The following is a 23,864-nucleotide window of genomic DNA, read 5'->3' as shown; positions in this document are numbered from 1 at the left end:
CTCTGTAAACTACGCACATAGGAACCAAATCATGAATCGGTATATGAACTTCGTAGCAGAGACAATGATAGGGTCAGACCGGCACAGTCCCTTCCTAGAAGCATCCCACAACGCTAATCAAAATTCAAGTAAATAAAACCCACGACTTCCATACCCACCATCCTATCCTAACCACTCAAGACCCAACATTCTCAGACGCCGCACTCGCCGCCGGATCATCCATATCCAGCGCCGCCTCGACATCATCCTCCGGCACAGGCCGAAGAACCTCCAACGACAACCGAGAATCCTTAGAATAGACACGCAATCCAACCACGCACACCGCATTCCACGGATCACTATTCGCGTTCACGTCCGCATCCCCACTGCACGAGGTTCGAGTCGTCGGTGTGCCCAGCATCTCATTTGGCTCATCCGGCGGCATATCGATATCGGAGTCGAATTCGAATCCCTCTAGGTAGTCGGAGTGGTGGTGGTGGTGGTCTCGAGAGGGTTTGCTGTGGACGTGGTGGTTCAGAGCATGGGTACCGTTTTGCTGGATTCCAGGGATGGGTGCGGTGTCGGTGAGTGTGAGCTCACGGATGGGTAAATCGTCGGGTGACTGTACAGGCCCGTCAGGGACGAATTTCTTGCCCTCGTGCGATCTAGCAGCCAATCTCTCCTCCAGCCTTCGTTGACGAGCTTCCAATTTCCTAATCCGGATCCACTCCCTCTCCAGTCTCCTTTTCGTTTCCGCGCGCTGTCTCCGTCTCTCCGCGACCTTCCGTCGTTCTTCGCGCTCCTCGCGCGCGCGCTTCTCCTGGGCCGTTTCCTGGACGATGCCCTTCGCGTGGGCAAGATCGTAGGAGAGACCGATCTGGAGGAGTTTTCCGCGTCGGAGGGGTGCCAGTCGACGGACGACTTCTTCGGTGGGGAGTTTGTCGCGGTTGCGGTAGGCTGTGACTTTCATGAGGATGTGGTAGCGGCCTGCTTCGAGGTCGACTTCTACGTTGACGGAGCGACACATGAGTTCGTTGCTGTGGCTGCGGACGAAGTAGTCGTCTTCGGATTCTTTTTGGAGTCGGAATTTGAGCACGAATTCGTATTCGCCGGAGAGGCCTTTGTAGTAGCGGTCGTCGAGCTGGTGGGTGGTTAGTGAGGTTTGAGGGGGGTGTGATTGAGGGGGGCACTCACCTGGGAGAACACGATAATGGCAGGGCCGGCTTTCTTTACGTCGAGCACGAATTTCGTGCTGTGGTAGTCTGCGGACCAGGGGACGTTTAGGGTTGTCCATTGCTGAGTGACAGTCCATTCGTCGTTGAATAGACGGATCCGATCGAAATGCTGGTATTTCTTGAGTAGGTCGTCGTAGGAGATCCAGAAGAACTGTGTTTTGTGAGTGAAGCTTCTGGTAGGGTAAATTGTGAGGGCTTACGCCGTCATTCCCAAACTTATGTCCCAACTTGGCCATCCATTCTGGAGTCCATTGCTCGGATCCGTCGCTCCATGCGCCAGTCCATTCTTTCTTGCCCCAGGGGTTTCTGGACGGAGTCAGATAGCTCGATAAGGAAGAGGGGGTGGTTGGTCGAACCTCAGCCGGAGTAAGCGCTGTCCATCAATTTCTCTCGCCTCCATAATCGAATAGGAATGGTTCTCAGAGATACCCTTTCTGTCTCTTGGAGGACCACGATATTCAGGGTCGAGCCAGTTGGAGAACAGACCGGTGCCACAGCCAAAGAGAAATTCCTTGTTGACTTGCATGAGCTCCTCTTTCCAGAACCGGTCTTTGTCGAGGATATTGCTCGTGAGAATGTCAGACGTCACACCGCCAGTGAGGTCCTCGAGAGCCTCCCTGTGATATATTAGCCCTCGAACTGAGAAGAACCTGTGGAGATATATCGTACCCGACAAAACCGCCCTCGATGGCAGAGTAATCGCCATGTGCCTTGGCATAAGCTTTTTCAAGCAAAGGCAACCAGGTCTCATTCTCATCCACACATTGAGCGAAGTAGAGAGCCCGTGACCCCGTCTGCCAGACTTTACGGTACTCTTCTTCCGTGTCAATGCGATTGATATCATCCCAGATCGGCCGTTCCTCCACGGACTCATCGTAATCTGCGGCTCGAAGGTATAGTTTATCGTCCACGATGCATTGCTGCCAGTCACCATCTAAGAGAATTAGACTTCACCCGCGGTTTCGTTCTTCTACAGTATGGTTATGGCTCACCTCGGTAGAACACAAAACCATACACTCCAACCTTTTCATTGCGAGCGACACAAACCTTCTCAATCAACCCTTCTTTGTTCCCCATGGTACACAGCGCAGCCATGAACCAACAATCGCCGTCTCGACCCTGACGCACATCCGAGGCAGTGGGCCCGTTGATATAGAATTCCGGTTTGTCGAAGATCTCCTGCGACACCAGACTGTTAGTCTGCCTTTTTCCCTCAGAGCGCTTCTTTGAGAAGCAGAACTCACAGTTACTCTCTTGACCCCCCTCGGAAGCATCTCCAGATTTTGTTGTTCCAGCCCTTCCAGATAGTTCCTCCTCCCGCATTTCAAATCGACTTCAATGTCAAAGTGCGGGTCCGTATACTTCTGATTCAATCGTTCACATTCCCGCGCAATGCGTTCGACAGCGCGCTGACACTCCGTGCGAGCCTGGTCGTAAGACCGGCTGGCGTGCTGCCCCTGGATCACGCCGTTTGGTGTCCTCGCAGCTTTTGTGCGCGCGTATGGATTGTCCGGCAACACTGTATTCACCAGGCCAGGGAACTTGGAATTAAAGTTATCCCAGAATTGCTTCATGGTTTCTTGGGGTGGCTGGGCTGCCTTTTTCCGCATGCGACATTCGGACTGTGATGAGGGGGGAGGGGTATAGACCAAGTCTGCATTGTCTTCGCAATCCATGGTGGTGACCGTCAATGTAGTAATGAAGTATAAATAGAGCAGAGGATATCCTGTACCAAGGAAAGAAAGGGAAGCGGAAAAATGCACACGTGAAAGAAGGTTCACGATCAATGCTCATCCGTAGAAAAGTGCTGCAAAGGGCGCATGTCCAGCCTTAAAAGACGGGCTCCTCAAGTACCCCTCGTATCGCTATCCGAGGCCGAACAAATCAGCACGAACCTCCTTGACGCTGATAATCCTCCAAGCGCCTCTAGGGCACGATGGCCAATAGGCATACTGAGGTCCCACACGCTGCATCACTGCTTCCACTAGGGCGTATTGCGCGCAAGAATAATGAGTGATCAGGTGCTACCAGCCTCGTGGATCAGCGGTACGGTATGCACGTTCATGCACGCTATAACATGGTGAAACAGACAGCCGTTCGTGTCTGTGAGCTGGGGAGCGGAGAGGGGTATCAGAGCTGAAACTCAGCCTTGTAAGCAATCTACTACACAAACCCACGTTGTTATGGGAGTACTAGTCAAGAAGGTGTCATTTTTCAGGCTTGCGCCACAATATAGATAGCACTCTCGTGGACTGAATCCCAGCGAAGATGCTGACTATCAGTGGTCATTATTAATAGAAAACCAAAGCGCTTGCATTTGCATGCGGGATACGAGTTCCCTCGGCGGCAAGGTAAGCGCTCAGGCTCGGGATCGGCGATTCGACTGATTATGCTTGCTCATTGGGAAGAAGAGATTCTTTTTGTTTTTCCACCCTGAAGCTGTGTGAATGAAGGCGAGCCCGAAAATTGTTCTCGCAGAAATCATACCTCAAGATGTATGCATGTAGTCTGGAACGCGGAACTGGATGGGGAGGACCTACAAGCAGATTGGCCCTGCTAATTCCAACCCAGCATCTATCGATCCTATACTTCCTTCTCTGTCTACCCTTCTAGAGATGGACTGTTTGGAAACTCCGTAGAAATGATCGTTCTCTTGACTTGGGATTCTGGCGGTTCCATTGACCAAAGTCCCATTCCCGTCATCGCTTGATGCATGCCAGTCATCAGATGGCTCATCGCATCCTTCATCATGCCATCAGCCAGTGGGATCTGTCAGCCCGGTGGGATGTCAATGATGGTGAAAGATGAACCCTCCACCGCGACCCGACTCCTCGGACAACTCGGCACGCAAACTCCCCAACTCCTTACGCAACGACTCCGGGCTAGCATTCTCCTGATGACATTCAAAGTCGAGAAGCTTTACCCCCCCCTTCCGTAATAAGGAAATTGTATCTCTTCACATCCCCATGCAAAACCCCCAGTTGATGTAGCTTCCCCAAAGCGGTCTCACAGATCTCCAGATCCTGGGTACAAGCACGACGTCCTCCTAACTTCTCCAATAAAAGCCCCATAACGCGTCCACTCTCATGCACATGGCCGAGGAACCGCGGGGTCAACCCCGATCCCTCCAGCAATTGATATGCTCTTGTTTCGCGTTCGATCCGAGGAACCTCCCATTCAAATTGAGCAATTTTGGCGACGATTGTGGCTGATGACTGGAACAAGGGTGGAAGGAGATTAGAATGTGACACGGCTTCGAAAGCCATTGCTGTGAGAAGTTCAGTTCTCTGCCGGAGCCGCCAGTCTCGAACACTTTTAAGCGCTTCCTGACCCAAAAGGACTAGAGGCAACGTTTGGCCCGACATACATAAAATGCTCGTTAGGGGAACTTCCACGACAGTAAAAGGTTCACTATAATGAATCTCTTTGTTCATTGCATCAGCAATCAAACGTTAGGAATAATACCACACCGCAACACCACCGCAACTAAAGTTTCTCAATAGTGCAAGTGAACCCTGCACGTGCTGATATCATCGATTACCGGCGACCATACGAGTGGTTGCACTACAGAACCGTAAGGACACGAATATTCCCCATATCAGTGCTCGTTTAACTTGTACCTCCTTACTAGGGCGATATGTGCGTGTCAAAGTACATCCAAAAATATACTTGTGACTGCAAAAAGAAGATGGAGTTCGAACAATGCGAGGAGCGCCAGAGAACAAATGTCAAGTGCCACCTTGTCAGGAAGAAAAATTCGAACAATTATTGTTCAAGACACCGCAGCATGCTAGCAAGTGGGTTCTAAACGATTATCATTTCCTTCCCTTCTTCAAAAGTAGCCTCCTGTCCGAGCGGACACAGGTAGTTCGTGAGGCCGCTATTTACCTTCGCCACTCGATTTCCAAAGAAGCTGTGCCTGCTTGCACCATCGAAAGTGGTCTAAAAAGCCGTCCCGGGCATACACTTTGTCTCGAGCGTCGTATCCCTGTCTCGTGCCCCTGGTGCCGAAGAGCTCTCTTTCAATAGCGCGTTGACATCCGACACACGAGATTCCGCGTTCAACTTCGCCGGTCTCTTTGTCATAATAAGGAAGTGCGCATGACCCCGTAGCGTTGTGCATTTGGATTAGGCCAAATCTCGTCAGCTGGGCCTGCGCAAGTGCGTTCGGTTGCATTGGGTAAGCCGAAGAGATCGAACGAGCAGGAACGCTTGTAATGTGGGACTTGGGTGCCGTTTCTAACATAGTGCGTAGTCCAGACAAGCTCTCGAATGATCTCATTTGGGTGAGCTCGAGTTTAGTCAACGGGACTCGCTTTTGGACTGAGACCCGAGACCGGAGTTGGGTATTCAGAGACCTCTGGAGGCATTCGATACAGCATCGCTTCCAAGTTGGGAGCAACATAAATCCGCCGAACTCGCCGCAGTATAAGCATGTTTTGGTACACAATGCGTTGTCAAAGTCGAACAGAGAAACATTGACGGCAAGTCGTGTTCGTAGCAAGGCGCCTAAAATGTTTAGTGCATGCGTGATGACCCTCTGATACTGTTTGAGAGAGTCTACCGCCTGTCTTAATCTGAGGTTTACTTGTCGAAGTTTGAACAAGGAATACATATCGAGACGGGGCAAAATTTCACATAATAGCTCGAGGGGTAGCCGGTCAAGGTGGCCGGGTCCGACCTTTGCAGTCCGCTGGAAAGATGTTCCTATTGACCAACAAAAATCGATGCGCTCGCGCCCCGAGAACCAGATCGCGCAGTGATTGAAGTCTCTGCGGTGGTAGGCGGTGGTTCGAATAATAGCGTCGGTTTGTTCTTCATCGAAACGGTATTCGGTGGCGGAGCGATATGCGCGGGGCATGATGGTAGCCATTCTCGAAAATTGTGACACGCTTTGATGAAAAGATTTGAAGCTTTGTCGACCCATGTTTGTTTGGCCAGGTCACGAACGAAGGGTCTTGGAGATGCCAGGTCCACCTGCGATAAATCAATCCATCAGTATCCGAGATACCTCGATCAACTTGCAAGTCAAGATACTCAACAGCACTGCCGAAGGAACTGATGAGAGGAATTGTACAGACTTTTCGTCCACTTCTATCCATGAGCCAGGGCTTGACAACACTTGAGATAAGGTGTCACGGTTGCGTTCGCCTGACTGTCCCCTGGCCATGCGTCACCTGACCAGACATTCTATCTGTCATTACCAGCCGCTGACTGTCCTCACAAATCCATGACGTCCCGGGCAGCTCATGGACAGCCTTTATTTGCAAGAGTTATGGCAAGATGTTTTTTCCCTATACGAACCGGTTGGGCGTGGCACAATACATTGCACGCAGCATCACCAACCAGCACAGAACCGTCCAGTGTGTGCAGTCGGGCATTTACAATCTAATATTAGAATATACATACATCTACCAAATCCGCTTCGCCACCATTTCGTATCGCTGTACATGGTCCATGTTCAGGTCCTCCTTGGTATTCTTGTCCTTTTCTTCCTTCGTCTTTAGCCGACAGAGTCCATCCGGGTCGTCCGCGTAGATCCATCGCCGGTGGTCGTCGTTGACCTCCACCACGCCCCAGCCCCCCACCCGTCGGCTGCCTTCAACTGCAAATGCCCGTCCGCGAGGTGCCACTCCATTAGGGTCACCAGTAGGCGCTGTCGGTGGGGGACGGGCCTGCTCGGCCTCACGCAGCTTCATCGCCTTGTACCGGGACCGCGCGTACGCCAAAAGAACCATGCCCAATAGCAGCTTCAGGATCAGCAGCACGACAAAGCCGGTCAGAATTAGCACTATGGTGAAGATATACACCGACTGGGCAGGCGACGGCATGGCGTTGGCGAGCACCTGTCGGAAAAACGCACCTGCGTAGGCGGTGGATGTCGGGATAAACGTGCGAAGCGTCAACGGGGGCGGCGAGGGCATCGGAGCCGGCACGTACTGGCGGTGGATGGCTGACAACGACGTAGCCTCTATTGCTGTGGATGACGGGTGTTGTGGGAGCAGAGCTGTTATGAACATCTGATATGTCTGGACTGAAACGCGGAAGAAGAGGCAAGACAGCGGAATCACTGGCAGTCCTAAGCGGCGGGTCAAGTTTTGGTCTGCGAATGCGTTGGTGTAGTAGTCCTTCGTCAGGATGTCCAGGAACCGTCCGTAGATGGCTGGCCGCGTGTTGTTGAATTTGCCAATGTAGGCATGCTTCAGCCAGTCCACTAGCATCTCCGACCCCAGAACAACCAGGAACGGTCCAAGCACCTGCGCCAGGGTCGGCAAATACGTGTTGACTTGGCTAAATGATGCAATGATCGATGACGGAACGATGGTAAAGGCCTGTGGCAGGATGGATGAGGAGGTTCGAGGCGGAGTTGATAGAGGCGTGCTGTTCGTTCCCGTGGATGCGTACGCTCCGAGACTCGAGCTCAAGCTACCAAGGATGTTGAATGCGCCGGTCTCCACCAGGTTCCGCGACGCGATGATGGTGAGCATCAACCAGAGTTGGAACCGCTCAACGACATCCGCGCAGGTGAGCTGGAACAAATTCTCTTTCTCAAATTTCTTGAAGACTGTGGACTTGATCTCAACGAACTGGTTCGAGAGCAGCAGGGTGATCAGCGCGTTCGAGTACGAGTTCACCGCCACATTCAGCGTCATCACCTGATAGAATAGCGCTGTAGAATGGATCACTGTGTATGCCAATGCTAGCAAAAACAGCCCGAACGGCCGGAAGACTTTGCTGCGTCCATCAGGGCGACGCTCGAGAGCCTCCCGCGAGAACAGACACTCGAGCACATCTTGTCCAATGGCCGCGAACAAACGGTCGCTGACCTCCAGCACATTGTAGATAACGTAGAGCTTGATCGCGGCCTGCCCTCGGATCCAGTGGTACATTCGACTCGCATCGAATCGCATCAACACGCAACATGTAGCTATCATGAGCAGTCCCTTAAGGATGTCGGCCTTGTCATCTGGCATCAAGGCCGACGGGATGCTCTTCTGCCGCCGATGTTTGTGGTGCCGCTTGCGTGGCTCTGGGGCCCGAGTCCGTGCCTCTCGTTCCACCGATCCGATTTCCTGCTTTTCAGAGGCAGACCGTCCCGATTCAGTGCCCTTCATAGACTCGTCCACCGAAGACGCTCGGTGCCGTCTCCGCCACACTCGTCCGACGCCTTTGAAAATGAACCCCGTCACAAAACGAAACTCCACGCCGAGGTTGACAAGCCATGATTCCAACAGAATATACAATGCTTTGGTAAAACGCAGAGGTAGTATAGTGAACGAATGGAGCCAGGAATCGAGACAAGCTAGTATACCGAACCAAAGCACCCGCTCCAACGCCGGAGGCAGCATTAAAAAATTCATTAGTCGCTCAAGCTTGACTCGAGACGATTCGTAGGGAAAGTCGCTCATTGAAGAGCGATGGATGTACAATGGAGAAGGCCGACCCGACGCCAGTTCGAGTTGCAGATACGTGGGTACCGATAACGGAGGAAGAGGGATGGCTGTAGGCATAGGAGACGGTAGGGCCGGCTCGACGATCTGTGGAGATGGTGTAAGGTATTTGGTATCTGACTCTCGGCTAATCGATGCACGCTCTTGCTTTGCTCGAGATGCCCATGTTTGCGTCAATCGTTCATTCGTCGCCGGCATGGTCTGCCGGCGCGAGCTGGGAGTAGACACGGCTCGAGAGGCCGGTGGCCGACTTCGCAATGACGGCATGGATGGCTTGCTGGTGATAACAGGCACATCAATAGAGAGGTCTTTATGGGGTCGGGGTTTGGGGATGCCGTCGCCGGTAGGCTTCGTCTCGGTCAAGGAAGGTGTTGCAGATAGATCGAGTTCCGACTGGAGGGCTGCATGCGTGCCATCTGACACCGCGCGTCGACCACGCTCAGGCTCCGAGGGAGCTGCACGATAGGGAATAGACTGAGGGGATGATGTGAGTTCCTGCATCTTGCTCGGAGATAACCTTTGTACCCGCTCCTGGTCTTTATCTGGGTTCTTCGCAGGTGATGTGTCCCGCGACCACCGATGGAGAGCTGAAACAACCTCGGAGCCTTCAAAAACATCCACCAAGGAGGTTCTAGGTGTCATACGATGATCTGCACCGGCCGTACCCTCCACGGAGTGTTCAAAGATCATCCCTAGGGCCTGGTCTGACGAGAGCGAAAGCTGACCGCCTTTCTGTTCGCCGTTCATCGTGGGGTGGCTGGGAAACCCCTTCGGGCCATGATCGCTGGCGACGGCGCTACAATGGACAGCCCCCTCCTTATCGCTCCGATCTTGACCATCCGTAATGACCGACGTTGTATATCCTCCACGTCGCACAAGATGGCCGGTGCCATTGGCACGATCCTCCGCTTCGTCCGTGTGACGTGATGATGCGGCCGTCCCTCGTCGCTGCTTGTCGGCTTCCAAGTCCTGACTGCTATTGTTCACACCCCCCTCTCGCTCGATCTTTCGGGGGGATACTGGTATGTGCTGTCCGGTTGGTGCTGCCACGTCGACAGTCTCCGGTCCTCGCTGGTGGGAACGGTCGGGTAATTCGTCCATGATGGTATTTAGTGGCCGTGGACCATTCTATGACAAGGCAATGGGGATCGACCTCAGGACCATCATCCGCACGGTCATCGAGGGGTTCGAGGGATTCGAGCGGTGGGGTTGGGGAGGGACGGGGGACACGGTTGTAGGGCGGAGGATAGCGCCGGAGCGAGGCTAACTGCACAACGCGACGAGCGGACCGACGACTAGGGGGGGTTCGATATCATGCTGAATAAACACCGCAAGCTTCCAAATCCGCCGAGCGCGAGACGAGGGCCTTATGTACGAGAGGAATCGGCATGATTGCGTTGCAGCGAGGGAGTTGCTGGTTGAGGACTGAAACCAGGGACCACCGTCCCCGGAGCCCCAAGGCGGTCAGCAGCCTGTCATCCCCAACCTTCTTTTTCTCTCCGGTTTCATCTTCCGACAACACCAATGCAAGATCATGCAACATTCAATTTTTTTGTTTAACGCTATTTACATCGAACCCTTCAAAGGCTCGCCTCCCTTGGGATTATCTCATCCAGGAAAGGGGAAGTTTTGGGTCTCACGGGAATAGCGAGCCTCTTCAAGGACACCGCGGCGGCAAACATCCCCTCCCATCTTGACCACGTCGCGCCCGGATTCAGTTTCGGATATTCATTGAGCAGGAAGGCTTTTAGCTCTGGCGTTTCCATTGCGTCCATTTGCTGTCGCAGATGTGTTCCCTCTACAATCTTTGCCGTGCGCGGGACGCGAAGGTTCTGGACTTGATCAAACATCGACTTGATCTCCAACTCCGATAACGGCCCTGACGGACCCTGCGATAAAACTGTCATCAGACCGTTCACTAGCGCGGCTGCACTTTCAATCGCTTGGTTTCCCCCTTGAGCAGTAATTGGGAGGACCTGCCCAACTCACGGTTAGTCACATCCGATATGGAGCAGGATCGGCCTTCTTACCTTGTGGCAAGCATCTCCGATGGTAACCATCCTGCCCAGATGCCAATTCTTGTAGACAAACTCGGCGATCGGCGCGTAGGTCGTGGTCAATACGCGGCTGTAGAGATCCGCCACGCGAACATCTGGCGTGATCTGGTCATTCATGTGTTCTTGAAGTATCTTCTCCTTGTCTTCCTCGGTGAATCGCGGGATGTCAGCGCCATAGTATTTCTGGCTCATCTTGTTCAATAAAAACCAGAACACGCGATTCTTGGGGCCAGTGCCTAATACATATGAGAACCCCTCGTTGGCGATAAAGTCAAGGCTGCGACTAGGGACGCCCGGGACGGCATCAGACATCCCAAAGAGACAGCTGTAGGTTGCAGCAACCTCTGTGGTATTGGTTAGGATGATCACATTCGATTCCGACCCAAGGGGAGCAAAACTTACTGTTTTCTTCAGCATAATCTTCGCCCAGGTTCAGCTCCTCTGCGCGTTTGGCGATCTCCTTCCGTACAGCGGAATGGGTCCCGTCGGCCCCTACAATAATATCTCCCGTGTACGTTGACCCATCCGCCGTGACCACAACATCCCCGGTCTCGGTGTGTGTCACAGAGACCAGGCGCTTCTCCGTCAACAGCTTAGACTTGTCCGCGATGTTGTCATACAGAACTCCAAGCAGCGACTTTCGGTCCAGCCAGACCCAAGGATACCCGTGCCTAGCGGCATGGTCAGCAACCGCCTCGATAGATCAGGATTAGACAAAACATGCCTTGTGATAGTCTCCTTCTCCAAACCTACATCCATCCCCCAGTTTACCGTTCCATCTGGCTTTCGGAAGTGGATCTGATCAATAGTCGCCGAGCGACTGAGCACATCCTCGAAACAACCAAGCTGGTCAAGGACCCGGAGACCGTTTGGTGCTAGAGCGATGCCCGCACCCACTGTGGCCACAATATCCGAGTATGCTTCTAGCAGGAGATAATCGACACCATGCTTCTCCAGCATAAGAGCGAGGGTAAGACCGGCGACACCACTACCCACGACAATGACTTTACACGGTCTGAGAGCCATTGTGATGTTCCAGATTCTGACAGAAATAAAAAAAACTAGCAATTGCACGAGAATGCTGGATTGTAATCCTAGCCGGGCGAACTGAAGAGCGACATGGTTGACTTTATATTCTGCCGTGGACCTCATGTTCCCTGTAGGACCGCTGGCTCTAGATCTTAGCTGCGACTCGTAATTGGTAGATTCGTGTAGAGTTAATCTGTGGCGCTGATGCTTTCAGCCTCGCAGTCTGTGCCTGAGTGCTTAGTGCTTACTGCTACCGTTGTATGCATTACCGGACACGCAACGCCAAGCGGGCTGTGCCTACGTGAAGTGATACCTGTGTTTGTTAAAGACCGTTCTATTTACTCCGTACAGATGCCTGTCTGTGTACCTGGTTTGTTCAACCCTTCAACCTACATGGTGCATACACATATCACACCCCTGCTGCATATGGTTCAAACACACATCCGCATCCCCACTGCGGGGATATCCTCATGCCAAGCATGTCTTCCACCAATTCAAAACTTAACCGGGGATGGATATCTACATAGTATCTACACCATTCCAATTCATAGGTAGGTAGTGTCAGACATAATCATTACTTAGCTAGACTCCATTTCTTTCATGAATGATAATACCCCCCACTCCCCATCTCCTGATGATCCTCCAGCCCATACCCACCACCTGCACCCACATCAGAACCCGCGGCGGCGGCGGCAGCAGCAGCAGCAATTACCATCCTTCTCCCCCGCCCCCACAATGCCCAACCCGCCGGCGAAACAGCCAACACCCCCAACGGCATACCTGTACATGTACCTGTACATGCTACCGTATGCAAAACGGCGGTTTGAATGATTTGCATACAACTGTACGTTTTTGAAGAAGCGGTCAACGGCAGAGATGGCGCGGCATTACAGACGTGAATCAATATATCACCCTGGAGCCTGACAAAATAGTGATGAAGCCGGAAGGGTCAGCCAAGTATCTGAGTTGACGGAATAGCCAATGAGATCAGTTGGTGATGGCCCTTTCTGCTGCTAGTGCGTCGCCTACTGTCTACTAGCGTCTATTTACTAAGTTAGACCCTGCTTCGCTGGTCTTTTTACTTTTATGTGCCCCTGCCTCATGAGTAGAAATCTACAGATTCATAGGTGAAAAATAACAGTAGAATAGCAATCATGAATCACTCAAATAGCATATTTACTTATATACCTTAAGGGTATAGGAGTCGTATATTCATATGAAGTTTTCAAGGAGGTTATTTTGATAGTTCGAAGTAAGTTCTTTACCATATGAGACAGGTGGAGTATGATACTAGGGTGCTGTGTGTGTCGCAGCGTGATCTACCTTAGAAGGGGTGTAGCCGAGTAAGTAGACGTGTATACTACGGAGTAAACACTGGGAGCTGGAGTGGGGCCAGTGGGGGCCAGTATCGATGCTGGTCCGCTTCAAGCCGCTCGCCCACCGTCTTCGCATTGCAAAAGTCACCCGAGATTTCATAGATCACGCTGGTTGGGTTGTGGTTTACCACAATCCGTAATGCCATGATGATGTGATCATTTGCGAGGGACTATAGCAATATACTGTCTTTAGTATGACGGTTGAGCTCATTATCTTGACGAGGAGAAGGCTATTAATGTCGCTTACCGAAGCTTAGGCAGCGGATCCTGCTATCATGGTCACATGCCTGCCAGGGATCGTATTTTGTAATCATGACGATTTCCTTGAAAGTGCGCTGCCAAAGGAGTATGATTCGAGGATGTAGGCCGGGTCATTTCTTTGATACCGGCAACCTCCGATCACAAGACTATATAGCCATGGAGCATTTCCTTGTTCCTGACTCCGGCTCCGACGGTAGAAGGGCCTCCTGCAGAGTTGCTTAAGAATGACTGAGTCACTGGTAGATGAGGTGATGCGCTGCAGGACTCGGGTTGTCGGAAGGAACCGTTCGAATAAATATTGTGGTATCTACGTCGCAAATTCTGATCGTTCGAATGGAAACTCAGTAGAAAGGCCTTTTGGTGTCAGCATAACGAACTGTGAAGGTAAGTCTTGACAGGGAAAATCTACTTGAATTTATTCATAGGAAGAAAACGCGCGGCTGATCGAACCGACAGCTGACAGGTCATTATGCATGCCGAAGGAGACAAACAATGGGTGATCAGGCTGCTGCTCCTTTTGCCACCCCAGTGGATCGCGTTGGCAGATAACGGCTGCGAGAATCGAAGGGCTGTTGAATGGACCTGAGTCAGTTCTGATGTGTGAACAAAAGCTCAAGAGGACGGGGACGTGACGGCGAAGGTAATGGTCACGGGACTGAGCATAAGTTTGTCCTGGAGGCAAAACTTCCAAGACGCGGTCGGCGAAGCGACATTCAAGCTGGTCCAGATGGTACTCCTACTCGAGCGATAAAAGGAGAACACAGAGCAGTCATCCAAAGAGTCATCATCGTGTTCGCCAGGCAAAAGGGATAGACATGTCGTCTACCCGGCGAACAGGGCCACATTGCCAAATTATCACTTGAAGGATTCAACTATGCCATTCTTAAGCGAGAAAACCAAAAAGTGAGGTCTGCAACTGCAGGCAAGTGGGGGTTCGGCAAGAGGGCGATGCATCGCATCTGGGAGTTGATACATCCGATCCGCGCGGTGCCTGCCAAACCTTATCATCGTCAGCCACGCGAGATAGACCGGTGTCACGGCTTCAATTGACTTTCAACTTGCCGACACTGGCCCGGTTTTTCGGCAACCTGGGAAGCAAGGGCTGCAGTGCACAGACAAGGCTGGAACTATGCTCCTCGTTAGCCTGCCAGTCTATCACTTGACAGGGGGTCCAACGGTGTCTCAAGTGCCTGATACATGTCGAATCCGAGCGGAGAGGGCTCTCCTCCGGGTTGCCCCCAGCAGCCCTGCCTGCCTCACTGGTGGTGAAATCATGTACGGAGCTGGCGCCCCTTTCATGATCTCCAGTATGCCCTTGCGCTCGGTGCCCTGATTGTGGGCTTCTAGGGCTACTTAGTCCCTCCCCGTTTTCGTGGCGCGCCGTTCATTGGCTGTGCCTTGGAACACAATGTGATGTATGGATGCTGAATCTGCAGCTTCATATTGATAACCATGCAGATCAGGATACATCCAAGGTCCCTAATCTACCAGCCCTTCTCCCTACCCAAAAATAGGCCTGTCAGGAATTATTTATGAGCACCGTGGTCTGCAATTTGTGAGGCCGATTCCAAATACCTGCAGCCACGAACCATCCATCACCTGCAGTCTTCACCTGCAGTCATTCTACCCGACCATAGTCTATCCTTACTACTGCCCGTTATGTCGTTGGATCAAGTATCCGCTAGTGGCACCTCTGGTGACTTTGAGCATCCCAATCAGAATCTCCGCCGGTCGGTTATCATTGCACTGTATTTCGCTTTCATTTTGTCCACCGTTGCAGTAGCCCTGCGCCTTATCGCCAGAAAGATCACAGGTAGCAAATTGTACCTGGATGACTACCTCATCATAATAGCTCTGGTATGCGTCTTGCATTGTTCACAGGAACCGAACTGATGAAGGTGCTAGCTTTTCAAATATGGCTGCTCGATTGGTGTTACCATTCGTGAGTTATCCATCCAATTCATACTTTCGTCTCTAACCGATATAGTTCTATTCAACGGCCTGGGATCTCACATCACCATGATACCGCAGAAGAACCTGACAGTTTACTTTAAGGTTTGCACCCCTGTCCTAGCCAAGAATGCAACTAATGCAACCAGATCGGATGGTCCAACTCCTTCGTCTACACCTGCTGCGTCGCATTCATCAAATTATCCATCCTGGCGGTCTACAAGCGGCTATTCGCGGCGAAGAGCATGACAATTGCCGTGAACATTGTAGGATCAATTGTCATTCTCTGGGCCCTGAGTGTCAGCATTGCTGGTGTTCTAAATTGTGTCCCAGTCCACAAGTTCTGGGACCGTGCAGTTCCAGGACACTGCGTCGACACGGTCAGCTTCTACTACGGGCAGCAGATTCCCAACATCCTCACCGATGTGGTTCTGCTCATCATGCCGCTGAAAAGCGTCTGGGCTTTGCCGATCTCCAAAGCACAACGGCTCTTACTTTCGGGCGTTTTCCTCGTGGGAATCCTGTATGACTCCTTTCCCCAGCACTGCCCAGCATCATCCTAACAAAACTAGTACCCTCTGCTTCGACATCGTCCGTCTCGTCGCCATGATCCAGCTCACGCAAGCCGGCCCAGATATCACCTGTACGTCTCTATTCCTTCCCACCCTCTCTCCAACATACAATATGATCGCTAACACTCAACAGACAACCAAGTCCCCGTCGTGGTATGGACCTGCATGGAAGCAGCAGTCGGAATCACAGCAGCCTGCCTATCGCATATCCGACCACTTTTCAATGTCAAACTCTGGACCCGACTCCGATCCCCGTCGCAAGAACCCGAGAAGAGAGAACTCAACTATGCAACCTCGGAGGCGTTCTCAACCGATCGGACACTTTTTGATCCTTGCGGTACTCAGACTACGATTTATAGTGGGCATGAGGTGTGTGTTGAGGCTGGGAAGGCTTAGTTAATTCCTTATTCATTCCAGATGTCGTCAGACAGTTTTTATCGTTGCTTGGATGGCATGTGTTTTGGCTGGGTACCGTATTGGACTCTAGCGACATTTTTCTGCTCTCTACACCCGTGACAGCTTTTTTGAGATGTATATAATTACTTAGATTTGATTCGTCAATGCGATACCCTTACTCAAAACTTGAAAACATGATATCATCATAAATGACCCAGCCCCTTGGCTAGGTAGTCATCAATCCTCGTATGTCAAATGAGGGTGTCTCAGACCACTGCAGGATCTTCTGGTTACCGGCTTGAAGAAGTCACCCGGAACCAACCCCCTCGGTCACAAGACCTCCCTTACTTAGTTGCCCTCCCCAACCCCAGGTTACACGACCCCCCTCCCCGCATAATCATCCTCGCATGATCCCTCGCATCATCAATCATACTCCTGGAAACATCCCAGTCAAACAATATCATCAAACCAAGCATGTCTCAACGCCTCCGCAGCACTAATCCTCCTTTCCGGTTGCAATCTCAACATCCTCTTCATGAGGTCCAGACCCGTCGCATCTATCCTCGGCACCAGCCCCTTCAGATCCTGCGCGGCATACAACGGAAAGTCCGCCCGGTACTCCGGTAACCTGGACACCCCCGGCCAGGACCCCTCACACGGCGTGCCCATTATCTTGAAGATTTTCTGCAACTGGTCTTCATTATTTGAACCCGGAAATAATGATCGCCCCATGTACATCTCCGCCACGATGCAGCCGATCGACCAGATATCGATACTGGTGCTGTAGCTTCGACTGCCGAGTAAAACGTCGGGTGCGCGGTACCAGAGGGTGACGACTTCGTTGGAGAAGGTGTTTACGGGGATGCCGAAGGCGCGGGCGAGACCGAAGTCAGCGAGTTTGAGTTGGCCTTTGGTGTTGACGAGGAGGTTTTGGGGTTTGAGGTCGCGGTGGAGGATGCGGTTGTCGTGGCAGTAGGCGACGCCGCGGAGGAGTTGGTAAACGAAGGATTTGATGACGTGGGGTTCGAGTTGGCCGTGGGTGTCCATGTAGCGTTTCAGGTCTTTGTCCATGTATTCGAAGACCAGCATGAGTTTGTTCTCGGCGTGGATGACATCGTGGAGGCTGAGGATGTTCTCGTGGTGGAGTTCTTTCATGAGGGAGATTTCGCGGATCGCGGTCGAGGGGGTGCCTTCTTCGGTGTCGAGGGCGATTTCTTTCAGCGCGACGAGCTCGCCAGTTTGGCTGTTGCGGCCTTTGAAGACCTATGCTTGGTTTAGTGGGGTGGTTTGGTGGTGTGGTGGTGGGTTGGAGGTACCGTGGCGTAGGTGCCTTCGCCAAGCTGGGGGTGTTAGTGGATGGTCGCATAAGGGGTATCGTTAGGTGGTGGTGTCGCTTACCTTTTCCAGCTGCTGGAAGGAGTTGGGTGGCGTTCGTGTCATCGTGGTGGTGTATCTGCTGGGAGGGGATGATGGGGGATGGAGAGGGGGGGGGGTTCTCGGGGAGGCGCTGTAATTGAAGGATCGACTGCGGCAACCTGACTGTCAGGCACAAACCCCGCTAACTGCCTCCGGCCTGGCATCCTGGGGTCGTGAATATCCCAGGTCGATAGGGTAATTCCGTTAGGGCTGCGGGCGCGGAACAGGATGGCCGCGGAATGCTGGTCATTGGTGGAGGGAGCCTGGTTGGAGGCCTAAGCTCAGGCTGGGCCATGGCGTGAGTACGTATATCGTCTGACACAATCCGCAGAAGGTCTGGATACAGAGAGTGCGATGATAGCCCCAGCAGAATGAGGCGGTGGGTTGTAGCTATACAAAGAGCAGATGTTCCACGCCGAATGGTGGACCTCGGTACTTCCCTTTCGGGTATCGCTGGACCCGAGGACTGTTTCTGGGCCATCCCATTCCTTATTTTTGGGCGACATGAAGCCAGTTGCATCATTCGGTGTCCCGCGGCGAATGAAGATGGCTATCCCGCTCCGATCACTGCGAGATGAGTGGGGAGTGACGGTTGAAGGAGGATGAAGATCGCAGCGAGGCTCATGCTGGCCGGGGTCGGTCTTCTGTCCGAACGGGATCCCCGCATTTGCTTCTCCAGCTTCTCCTCCTCGGCTGCCTCTCCTCTCCTCTCCTTTCCTCGCACTGCGACCTTTCGTTTTCCTTGAACTTATTTCCATTCACCGATCTCTTCCTTCAGTTCCTCCTGTTCTCCCCAGATTTCTCCTCTCCACTCTCTTCATTTTTCTTAGACGACCCCGCATTATGGTCACCGCCGTCCGGGTCGCCCCCTCGGCGGCCAGCAGAGCTCGCAATCTGCTGCGCACCGTCCAATACACTCATCCTCCTTCATGTCCCTGCCATTCCAATCCCAGCCACCATCATCACCATCGCTCTCCCACACTGGCCGACCATGTCCGCCGCCATATGGCCACTCCGGTGGACCCCTCTCGTCAGAAAGAATACGCCTTCGAAATGGCCGCCTCCAGCATCCGTTTCGGTCCGGGAGCGACAAAGGAGGTCGGCATGGACTTTGCCAACATGAAGGCGAAGCGTGTTTGCATTGTGACGGATCAGACCGTCTCCAAGCTAGATGCCATGAAACAAGCGGTGGAAGGCCTGACGCGGGAGGGGATCGAGTTCACCGTCTATGACAAGGTTCGCGTGGAACCAAAGGACAGCTCGTTGGTCACCCAGTGGCACCATTCAGCTCAACTGCTGACAGTCGTAGTGTCAAAGAAGCAATCGCTTTTGCTAAGCCTTACAATCCCGACGCTTTCCTCGCCGTAGGTGAGTATCGGCCCTGTGTCATCCCTTGATCCGGCTAACGGCCCAGGCGGTGGATCGGTTATTGACACCGCCAAACTCATGAATCTCTACACCGTCTTTCCGGACGCCGATTTCCTCGACTTTGTCAATGCTCCGCTGGGTAAGGGTCTGCCGGTTGACCGGCCATTGAAGCCCCTGGTGGCTGTGCCGACCACTGCCGGTACCGGTTCGGAAACTACAGGCACTGCCATCTTTGATCTGGTATCCAAGAAGGCCAAGACCGGAATTGCCCACCGCAACCTTAAGCCAACCCTGGGAATCTGCGACCCTATCAACACGCGCACCATGCCTTCCGCTGTCCATGCTTCCTCCGGTCTAGACGTGCTCTGCCATTCGCTAGAGTCGTGGACGGCGATCCCCTACAACGAACGGACGCCTCGTCCGACTAATCCAATCAACCGCCCCGCGTACCAGGGTGCGAACCCTATTTCAGATATCTTCTCCCTGCAGGCGCTGAGGAGCACCGTCAAGTACCTCCCCCGGGCTGTCAGAGACCCTGATGACTTTGAGGCACAGTCGCAAATGCTTCTGGCCGCCACCCTGGCCGGCGTTGGGTTCGGTAATGCAGGTGTTCATCTCTGTCACGGCATGAGCTATCCGATTTCCAGCCAGAACCCGGGATACAAGCATTCAGGCTATGCAGTGGACCACCCGATCATTCCTCACGGTGTGTCGGTAGCAGTGACCGCGCCGGCCGTCTTCCGATTCACCGCTGCCTCCAACCCGGACCGACATTTGGCGGCCGCGGAGGCGTTCGGAGTGGACATTTCGAACGTAAAGCGGGAGAGCGCGGGCGAGGTCTTGGGAGAGGCACTGGCCAACTTCCTGGTACAGCTTGGCGATCAGCCTAGGGGCCTGAAGGACCTAGGATTCAAGGCAGGGGATATCGACTCCCTGGTGGAGGGTACGATCCCGCAGCAGCGGGTGTTGGCGCTCGCGCCGACGCTGAGCGGGGAGCTGGAGGCCGAGAAGGCCGAGCTGCGGGGTTTGCTGGAGGAATCGATGGATTATTAGCGTGTACATAACGAGAATCTCGAAATTGAGGACATTTGAGTTGACAAGCGCCGTGCCAAGTGATTAGTCTGCACCTTCCCTGACAGGAGCCCCGAAATTGCAATCAGGCGACCCTATCATGCAACTGTTCGCACCCCGCATTCTCACCCGCATTCTTGCAGATCGCCCCTGGTTATATACCCAACCACTTCCTCCGCTGCCTTCTCTGCACACTCCTCACCACCACCACTTGACCATGGCTTTCCTCCACATGGCACCCCTTTACCTCGCTATGCTCCCCCTTCTCCTCCCTTTCACCACCGCACACCCGCAACAGCCTCTTCCCCAGAATCTCCTCGTCTCCAGCCTCTCTTCGGACCAAAAAGCCGGCAATCCTGTTTTCCAAGGCTGGTATGCCGACCCGGAAGCCCGCCTCTTCGACGGCCAATACTGGATCTACCCGACCTACTCGGCCGACTACAGCGAGCAAACCTTCTTTGACGCCTTCAGCTCGCCCGACCTCCTCACCTGGACCAAGCATCCCACCATCCTGAACATAACCAACATCCCCTGGTCGACGAACCGTGCGGCCTGGGCACCCTCCGTGGGCCGGAAGCTTCACTCCTCCACTAAGACCAGCCTCCACAAGCGCGATGACAGCGAAGAAGACTACGACTACTTCATGTACTTCTCCGTAGGGGATGGTACCGGCATCGGCGTCGCCAAATCCACCACTGGTCGTCCGGAAGGTCCCTATGAGGATGCCCTCGGGGAGCCCTTAGTTAACCGCACGATATACGGGGCTGAGGCGATCGATGCGCAGATCTTCCAGGATGACGATGGGCGCAACTGGTTGTATTTTGGAGGATGGAGTCATGCGGTTGTGGTGGAGGTGGGCGAGGATATGGTGAGTTTGAAAGGGGATTATCTAGAGATTACCCCTGAGGGGTATGTGGAGGGGCCGTGGATGTTGAAGCGGAATGGGGTGTATTATTATATGTTCTCTGTAGGAGGGTGAGTATGTCCTTTTGTCTCACCGGTTATGCGGATGCTGATGCTGGAGTGCAACCAGATGGGGCGATAATTCCTACGGGGTCAGTTATGTCACGGCGGAGTCCCCTACCGGGCCATTCTCGACTACACCGAAGAAGATCTTGCAAGGAAATGACGACGTTGGAACCAGCACGGGTCATAATAGTGTGTTTACTCCAGATGGGCAGGACTATTATATCGTGTATCATCGCCGGTATCCGAATGATACGGCGCGGGATCACCGGGTGACGTGTATAGACCGGATGTATTTTGATGACAACGGAGAGATCCTCCCGGTCAATATCACTGTGGAGGGAGTAGAGGGGCGGTCATTATCCTAGACGAGATAGACATTTACATGAGACGCAGAGGAGCATTGTTAATACGAAGCAGGGTTGCATTTTTATCAGCGCTATATTTCTGTCCTAGACCCGTCTGTCCACTTGTCTGTCTGTCTACGAACACTAATTCAACCATACAATCTTTCATCTCCGAATTAGGCAACATGAGCAATGAAGAACTCTATTAATACACATCAGCATCATGCAATATGGCTAATAACTCCAAAGATAAGCCAGGCGTAGAAATTTCTCAACAGTCGGAAGATAGCAACGGGAAGAGTATGATAAGCTTCCGGATCACTTTGTTCTTTTTAGGGTTTCTACTACTCTTCAGTAGGAAGGTATGTACTTGGATACTACAAATGGGGTACCTACAAGGGACGATCAATGAAAGAAGATAGGGTATCATACAAAGGAATAATGGATGAACCCGCGAAATAATAAATACAAAGACATGTGGACGTCGGAATCACAAGCGCAGATCAAGTTGAAAGCTTAATTGTTTGTACGTAGAGAAGGAAGAATGACTAGAAAAATATTGTGGCTTATTAGCCACTGGAGCCCTACCGAGCCCACCTGTACCAGCTCCACGAACACGAGAGAGTTATCATGCCCCAGGCTTAAAATACTGATATTTCGGCTGCTATACGGGCCATCTATGCATATTTCCTTCATCTCCCACATCGTGCACAGCGATGACGTCCATGCAGCATGGTATGAAGGGTATATATGGGATGCTCGATCCTTCACAGGAAGTATGCTCTACACAACCGTCCTGTTCCTGACAACACGACCAAATGAAGCGTGGTGATACCCCTCTGCAAGAGGTCTCGCAGATCGAGTCCAAAGTGACTCGGGTTCTAGATGACGCCAGTATCCACAACTGCATCTGGGGCGAGGGAGTCCTCCTGATGCTGGGTGTATTGCTTCGTATAGAGGTATGTATGACTTTCTCCAGATCCAGGACCATAGCAGCTAACGTATATGCAGAGGTTAAGCTGGGTGATACCCGATGCCGAGATCGACAAGGCGGCCGAGGTGCTGCAAAAGGTCGGATTTCAGAGGCCAGAGGAGAGTATCCAGCGCGCGAAGCCATACCGGGAGTGTCTGGGAGATTATTTCTTCCTCTGCCTGTGGAATGAAGAGAAAGAGGTGCATCTATTCCGGCAGTCGCGGTTGTGTGGAACCTTTCCGATGCCGCCTATCGGACCTCCTAAGCCGGGTGATGAGTTCTTCATGCTCACCAGTGAGATGGAGCGGATCGATGACCAGCTAATGTGGCGCGATTACCCAGCAGAGGATAGTCATCCAGTGAAAATGCCAAAGCCTGCAAGATTCCTGGAAGCGTTGGTGCTGTTGCGCGTTCGTGACCTCGTTCTTCCGGAGTCTCGTGGCCCCTGGAAGGAACCGATCAATATGATTGCCGGTCAGGTTCTGAAACCGCGTCTATTCAAGACATTTAGGTGCAGTGACTTGCTCTCGCCCTTTGACGAGTATATGAAACTGTACTTGGAGAAGATCGATGTCCGCGAGAAGGTGACTAGGCCTTGCCAGAATGGAAGCTATTATCTTCTGCACCTTATGTATGCGCGCCTGACGGCAATGCGACTACTTCCGCTCCCGGAGGCAGAGCTCATCGGGAGGGATTGGGGCGAGCCCCGTTGCGACGAGGAACGAGACGTTGAATGGAGGTGTAAGCAGTTGGGTGTGGTTCCTGGTCCGGAGCCTTATAATGGGCCCGCGCGAGGGCGTTTGATGTCCCACTATGCGTTCGCAAGCGCTCTTTCGACTGAGGTTCACGTTTCCTTGTGAGGTTGTTGGTGTTTCCACTGGATTAATGCCTTTCCCTCGAGAAAGGTGATCCATCGTTCGACGCACTTCTTTTGATGATCATGCGCTTTCGAGACGTTGCTTCGATGGAATGCCATCTAGTCTGATTATCTCATTAGTCTTCTACACTCGGAATCAATATATGCTCAATCATTAGCTTAGTCGTAAAAAAGCCAGGAATCGTAGGAAACAACCCTTGTTGTAGAGATAAGCATCCCTCATTTCTGCATTGTGTGAGACTTCACCGGGATGCTGTTGTAAATCCCACTTCTTTACTGACAATCAGAACGAACATAAAGCATAGATGTTGCAAAGAAGTCTCAAGATATCATGTCCGATAGCGACCGTGCTGTCTGCAGTACAGTGCAAATTGGCTCAGGTACAGTAAATGATAACATACAAGCAAAAAAGGAAAGCCCTCTTATACCAATGCGACGAAGTATGCAAAGTTACGGTTGTTCTGTTATTTCACCGAAGTCCGAATCCGACCAACATGCCCGATGGCCGCTGTAGCCCCTACTGGACCTCTCCTAATTGCA

General features: G+C 52.5%; 10 protein-coding genes across 10 annotated transcripts; 5 read left to right on the top strand and 5 right to left on the bottom strand.

Moving 5' to 3' along the window:
* Positions 1 to 33: 33 nt before the first annotated feature.
* BO80DRAFT_388998 (calpain-like protein) lies at positions 34 to 3,003 on the bottom strand. Its single transcript, XM_025717101.1, has 7 exons — positions 2,459 to 3,003; positions 2,207 to 2,393; positions 1,884 to 2,148; positions 1,571 to 1,831; positions 1,415 to 1,520; positions 1,174 to 1,365; positions 34 to 1,120 (listed from the first exon to the last, which is right to left on the bottom strand). Exons 1-7 carry the CDS (start codon positions 2,888 to 2,890, stop codon positions 176 to 178), a joined length of 2,388 nt encoding a protein of 795 aa, XP_025572018.1. The 5' UTR covers positions 2,891 to 3,003; the 3' UTR covers positions 34 to 175.
* A 1,817-nt stretch (positions 3,004 to 4,820) lies between these two features.
* Positions 4,821 to 5,058, top strand: BO80DRAFT_183626 (uncharacterized protein). Its single transcript, XM_025714043.1, has one exon. It carries the CDS (start codon positions 4,852 to 4,854, stop codon positions 5,020 to 5,022), a length of 171 nt encoding a protein of 56 aa, XP_025572017.1. The 5' UTR covers positions 4,821 to 4,851; the 3' UTR covers positions 5,023 to 5,058.
* BO80DRAFT_496067 (F-box protein) lies at positions 5,024 to 6,319 on the bottom strand. The gene is made up of 2 exons (XM_025723999.1): positions 6,296 to 6,319; positions 5,024 to 6,191 (listed from the first exon to the last, which is right to left on the bottom strand). Exon 2 carries the CDS (start codon positions 6,139 to 6,141, stop codon positions 5,095 to 5,097), a length of 1,047 nt encoding a protein of 348 aa, XP_025572016.1. The 5' UTR covers positions 6,142 to 6,191; positions 6,296 to 6,319; the 3' UTR covers positions 5,024 to 5,094.
* Positions 6,320 to 6,515: 196 nt separating this feature from the next.
* On the bottom strand, positions 6,516 to 10,055 carry BO80DRAFT_427961 (DUF747-domain-containing protein). The gene has a single exon (XM_025720145.1). It carries the CDS (start codon positions 9,764 to 9,766, stop codon positions 6,626 to 6,628), a length of 3,141 nt encoding a protein of 1,046 aa, XP_025572015.1. The 5' UTR covers positions 9,767 to 10,055; the 3' UTR covers positions 6,516 to 6,625.
* A 170-nt stretch (positions 10,056 to 10,225) lies between these two features.
* On the bottom strand, positions 10,226 to 11,800 carry BO80DRAFT_427959 (FAD-dependent oxidoreductase). The gene is made up of 4 exons (XM_025720144.1): positions 11,447 to 11,800; positions 11,125 to 11,393; positions 10,696 to 11,066; positions 10,226 to 10,641 (listed from the first exon to the last, which is right to left on the bottom strand). The coding sequence occupies exons 1-4, from the start codon at positions 11,746 to 11,748 to the stop codon at positions 10,246 to 10,248; spliced, it is 1,338 nt and encodes a 445-aa protein (XP_025572014.1). The 5' UTR covers positions 11,749 to 11,800; the 3' UTR covers positions 10,226 to 10,245.
* A 3,129-nt stretch (positions 11,801 to 14,929) lies between these two features.
* On the top strand, positions 14,930 to 16,306 carry BO80DRAFT_467541 (putative integral membrane protein Pth11-like; the record flags this gene model as incomplete). The annotated part of the gene is made up of 6 exons (XM_025722865.1): positions 14,930 to 15,245; positions 15,294 to 15,330; positions 15,376 to 15,443; positions 15,488 to 15,861; positions 15,911 to 15,981; positions 16,044 to 16,306. Exons 1-6 carry the CDS (start codon positions 15,048 to 15,050, stop codon positions 16,304 to 16,306), a joined length of 1,011 nt encoding a protein of 336 aa, XP_025572013.1. The 5' UTR covers positions 14,930 to 15,047.
* Positions 16,307 to 16,433: 127 nt separating this feature from the next.
* BO80DRAFT_427957 (negative regulator of the PHO system) lies at positions 16,434 to 17,796 on the bottom strand. Its single transcript, XM_025720143.1, has 3 exons — positions 17,705 to 17,796; positions 17,623 to 17,646; positions 16,434 to 17,569 (listed from the first exon to the last, which is right to left on the bottom strand). Exons 1-3 carry the CDS (start codon positions 17,744 to 17,746, stop codon positions 16,757 to 16,759), a joined length of 879 nt encoding a protein of 292 aa, XP_025572012.1. The 5' UTR covers positions 17,747 to 17,796; the 3' UTR covers positions 16,434 to 16,756.
* A 769-nt stretch (positions 17,797 to 18,565) lies between these two features.
* BO80DRAFT_363271 (hydroxyacid-oxoacid transhydrogenase) lies at positions 18,566 to 20,143 on the top strand (the record flags this gene model as incomplete). The annotated part of the gene is made up of 3 exons (XM_025716090.1): positions 18,566 to 18,984; positions 19,026 to 19,090; positions 19,137 to 20,143. The coding sequence occupies 3 exons, from the start codon at positions 18,566 to 18,568 to the stop codon at positions 20,141 to 20,143; spliced, it is 1,491 nt and encodes a 496-aa protein (XP_025572011.1).
* A 271-nt stretch (positions 20,144 to 20,414) lies between these two features.
* Positions 20,415 to 21,495, top strand: BO80DRAFT_363281 (glycoside hydrolase family 43 protein; the record flags this gene model as incomplete). Its single annotated transcript, XM_025716091.1, has 2 exons — positions 20,415 to 21,136; positions 21,195 to 21,495. 2 exons carry the CDS (start codon positions 20,415 to 20,417, stop codon positions 21,493 to 21,495), a joined length of 1,023 nt encoding a protein of 340 aa, XP_025572010.1.
* Positions 21,496 to 22,292: 797 nt separating this feature from the next.
* On the top strand, positions 22,293 to 23,307 carry BO80DRAFT_448090 (uncharacterized protein; the record flags this gene model as incomplete). Its single annotated transcript, XM_025721646.1, has 2 exons — positions 22,293 to 22,433; positions 22,486 to 23,307. The coding sequence occupies 2 exons, from the start codon at positions 22,293 to 22,295 to the stop codon at positions 23,305 to 23,307; spliced, it is 963 nt and encodes a 320-aa protein (XP_025572009.1).
* Between the last annotated feature and the right edge of the window lie 557 nt (positions 23,308 to 23,864).

This window comes from Aspergillus ibericus, assembly GCF_003184845.1.
Source record: "Aspergillus ibericus CBS 121593 unplaced genomic scaffold BO80scaffold_42, whole genome shotgun sequence".
NCBI lineage: Eukaryota > Fungi > Ascomycota > Eurotiomycetes > Eurotiales > Aspergillaceae > Aspergillus > Aspergillus ibericus.
This window is presented reverse-complemented; position numbering and strand designations above follow the sequence as displayed.

Excerpts from the sequence above, each read along its gene's own strand:
- BO80DRAFT_496067 (XM_025723999.1), bottom strand. The coding sequence starts at position 6,141 with ATGGGTCGACAAAGCTTCAAATCTTTTCATCAAAGCGTGTCACAATTT.
- BO80DRAFT_183626 (XM_025714043.1), top strand. The coding sequence starts at position 4,852 with ATGTGCGTGTCAAAGTACATCCAAAAATATACTTGTGACTGCAAAAAG.
- BO80DRAFT_427959 (XM_025720144.1), bottom strand. The coding sequence starts at position 11,748 with ATGGCTCTCAGACCGTGTAAAGTCATTGTCGTGGGTAGTGGTGTCGCC. Across the intron at positions 11,067-11,124 it reads AGATTATGCTGAAGAAAACA|AGGTTGCTGCAACCTACAGC; the intron begins GTAAGTTTTGCT and ends CCAATACCACAG. Across the intron at positions 10,642-10,695 it reads TCGGAGATGCTTGCCACAAG|GTCCTCCCAATTACTGCTCA; the intron begins GTAAGAAGGCCG and ends TGAGTTGGGCAG.
- BO80DRAFT_427957 (XM_025720143.1), bottom strand. The coding sequence starts at position 17,746 with ATGACACGAACGCCACCCAACTCCTTCCAGCAGCTGGAAAAG. Across the intron at positions 17,647-17,704 it reads CCTTCCAGCAGCTGGAAAAG|CTTGGCGAAGGCACCTACGC; the intron begins GTAAGCGACACC and ends TAACACCCCCAG. Across the intron at positions 17,570-17,622 it reads GCGAAGGCACCTACGCCACG|GTCTTCAAAGGCCGCAACAG; the intron begins GTACCTCCAACC and ends AACCAAGCATAG.
- BO80DRAFT_388998 (XM_025717101.1), bottom strand. The coding sequence starts at position 2,890 with ATGGATTGCGAAGACAATGCAGACTTGGTCTATACCCCTCCCCCCTCA. Across the intron at positions 1,521-1,570 it reads CAGCGCTTACTCCGGCTGAG|AAACCCCTGGGGCAAGAAAG; the intron begins GTTCGACCAACC and ends GACTCCGTCCAG. Across the intron at positions 1,366-1,414 it reads ATAAGTTTGGGAATGACGGC|TTCTTCTGGATCTCCTACGA; the intron begins GTAAGCCCTCAC and ends CACAAAACACAG.
- BO80DRAFT_427961 (XM_025720145.1), bottom strand. The coding sequence starts at position 9,766 with ATGGACGAATTACCCGACCGTTCCCACCAGCGAGGACCGGAGACTGTC.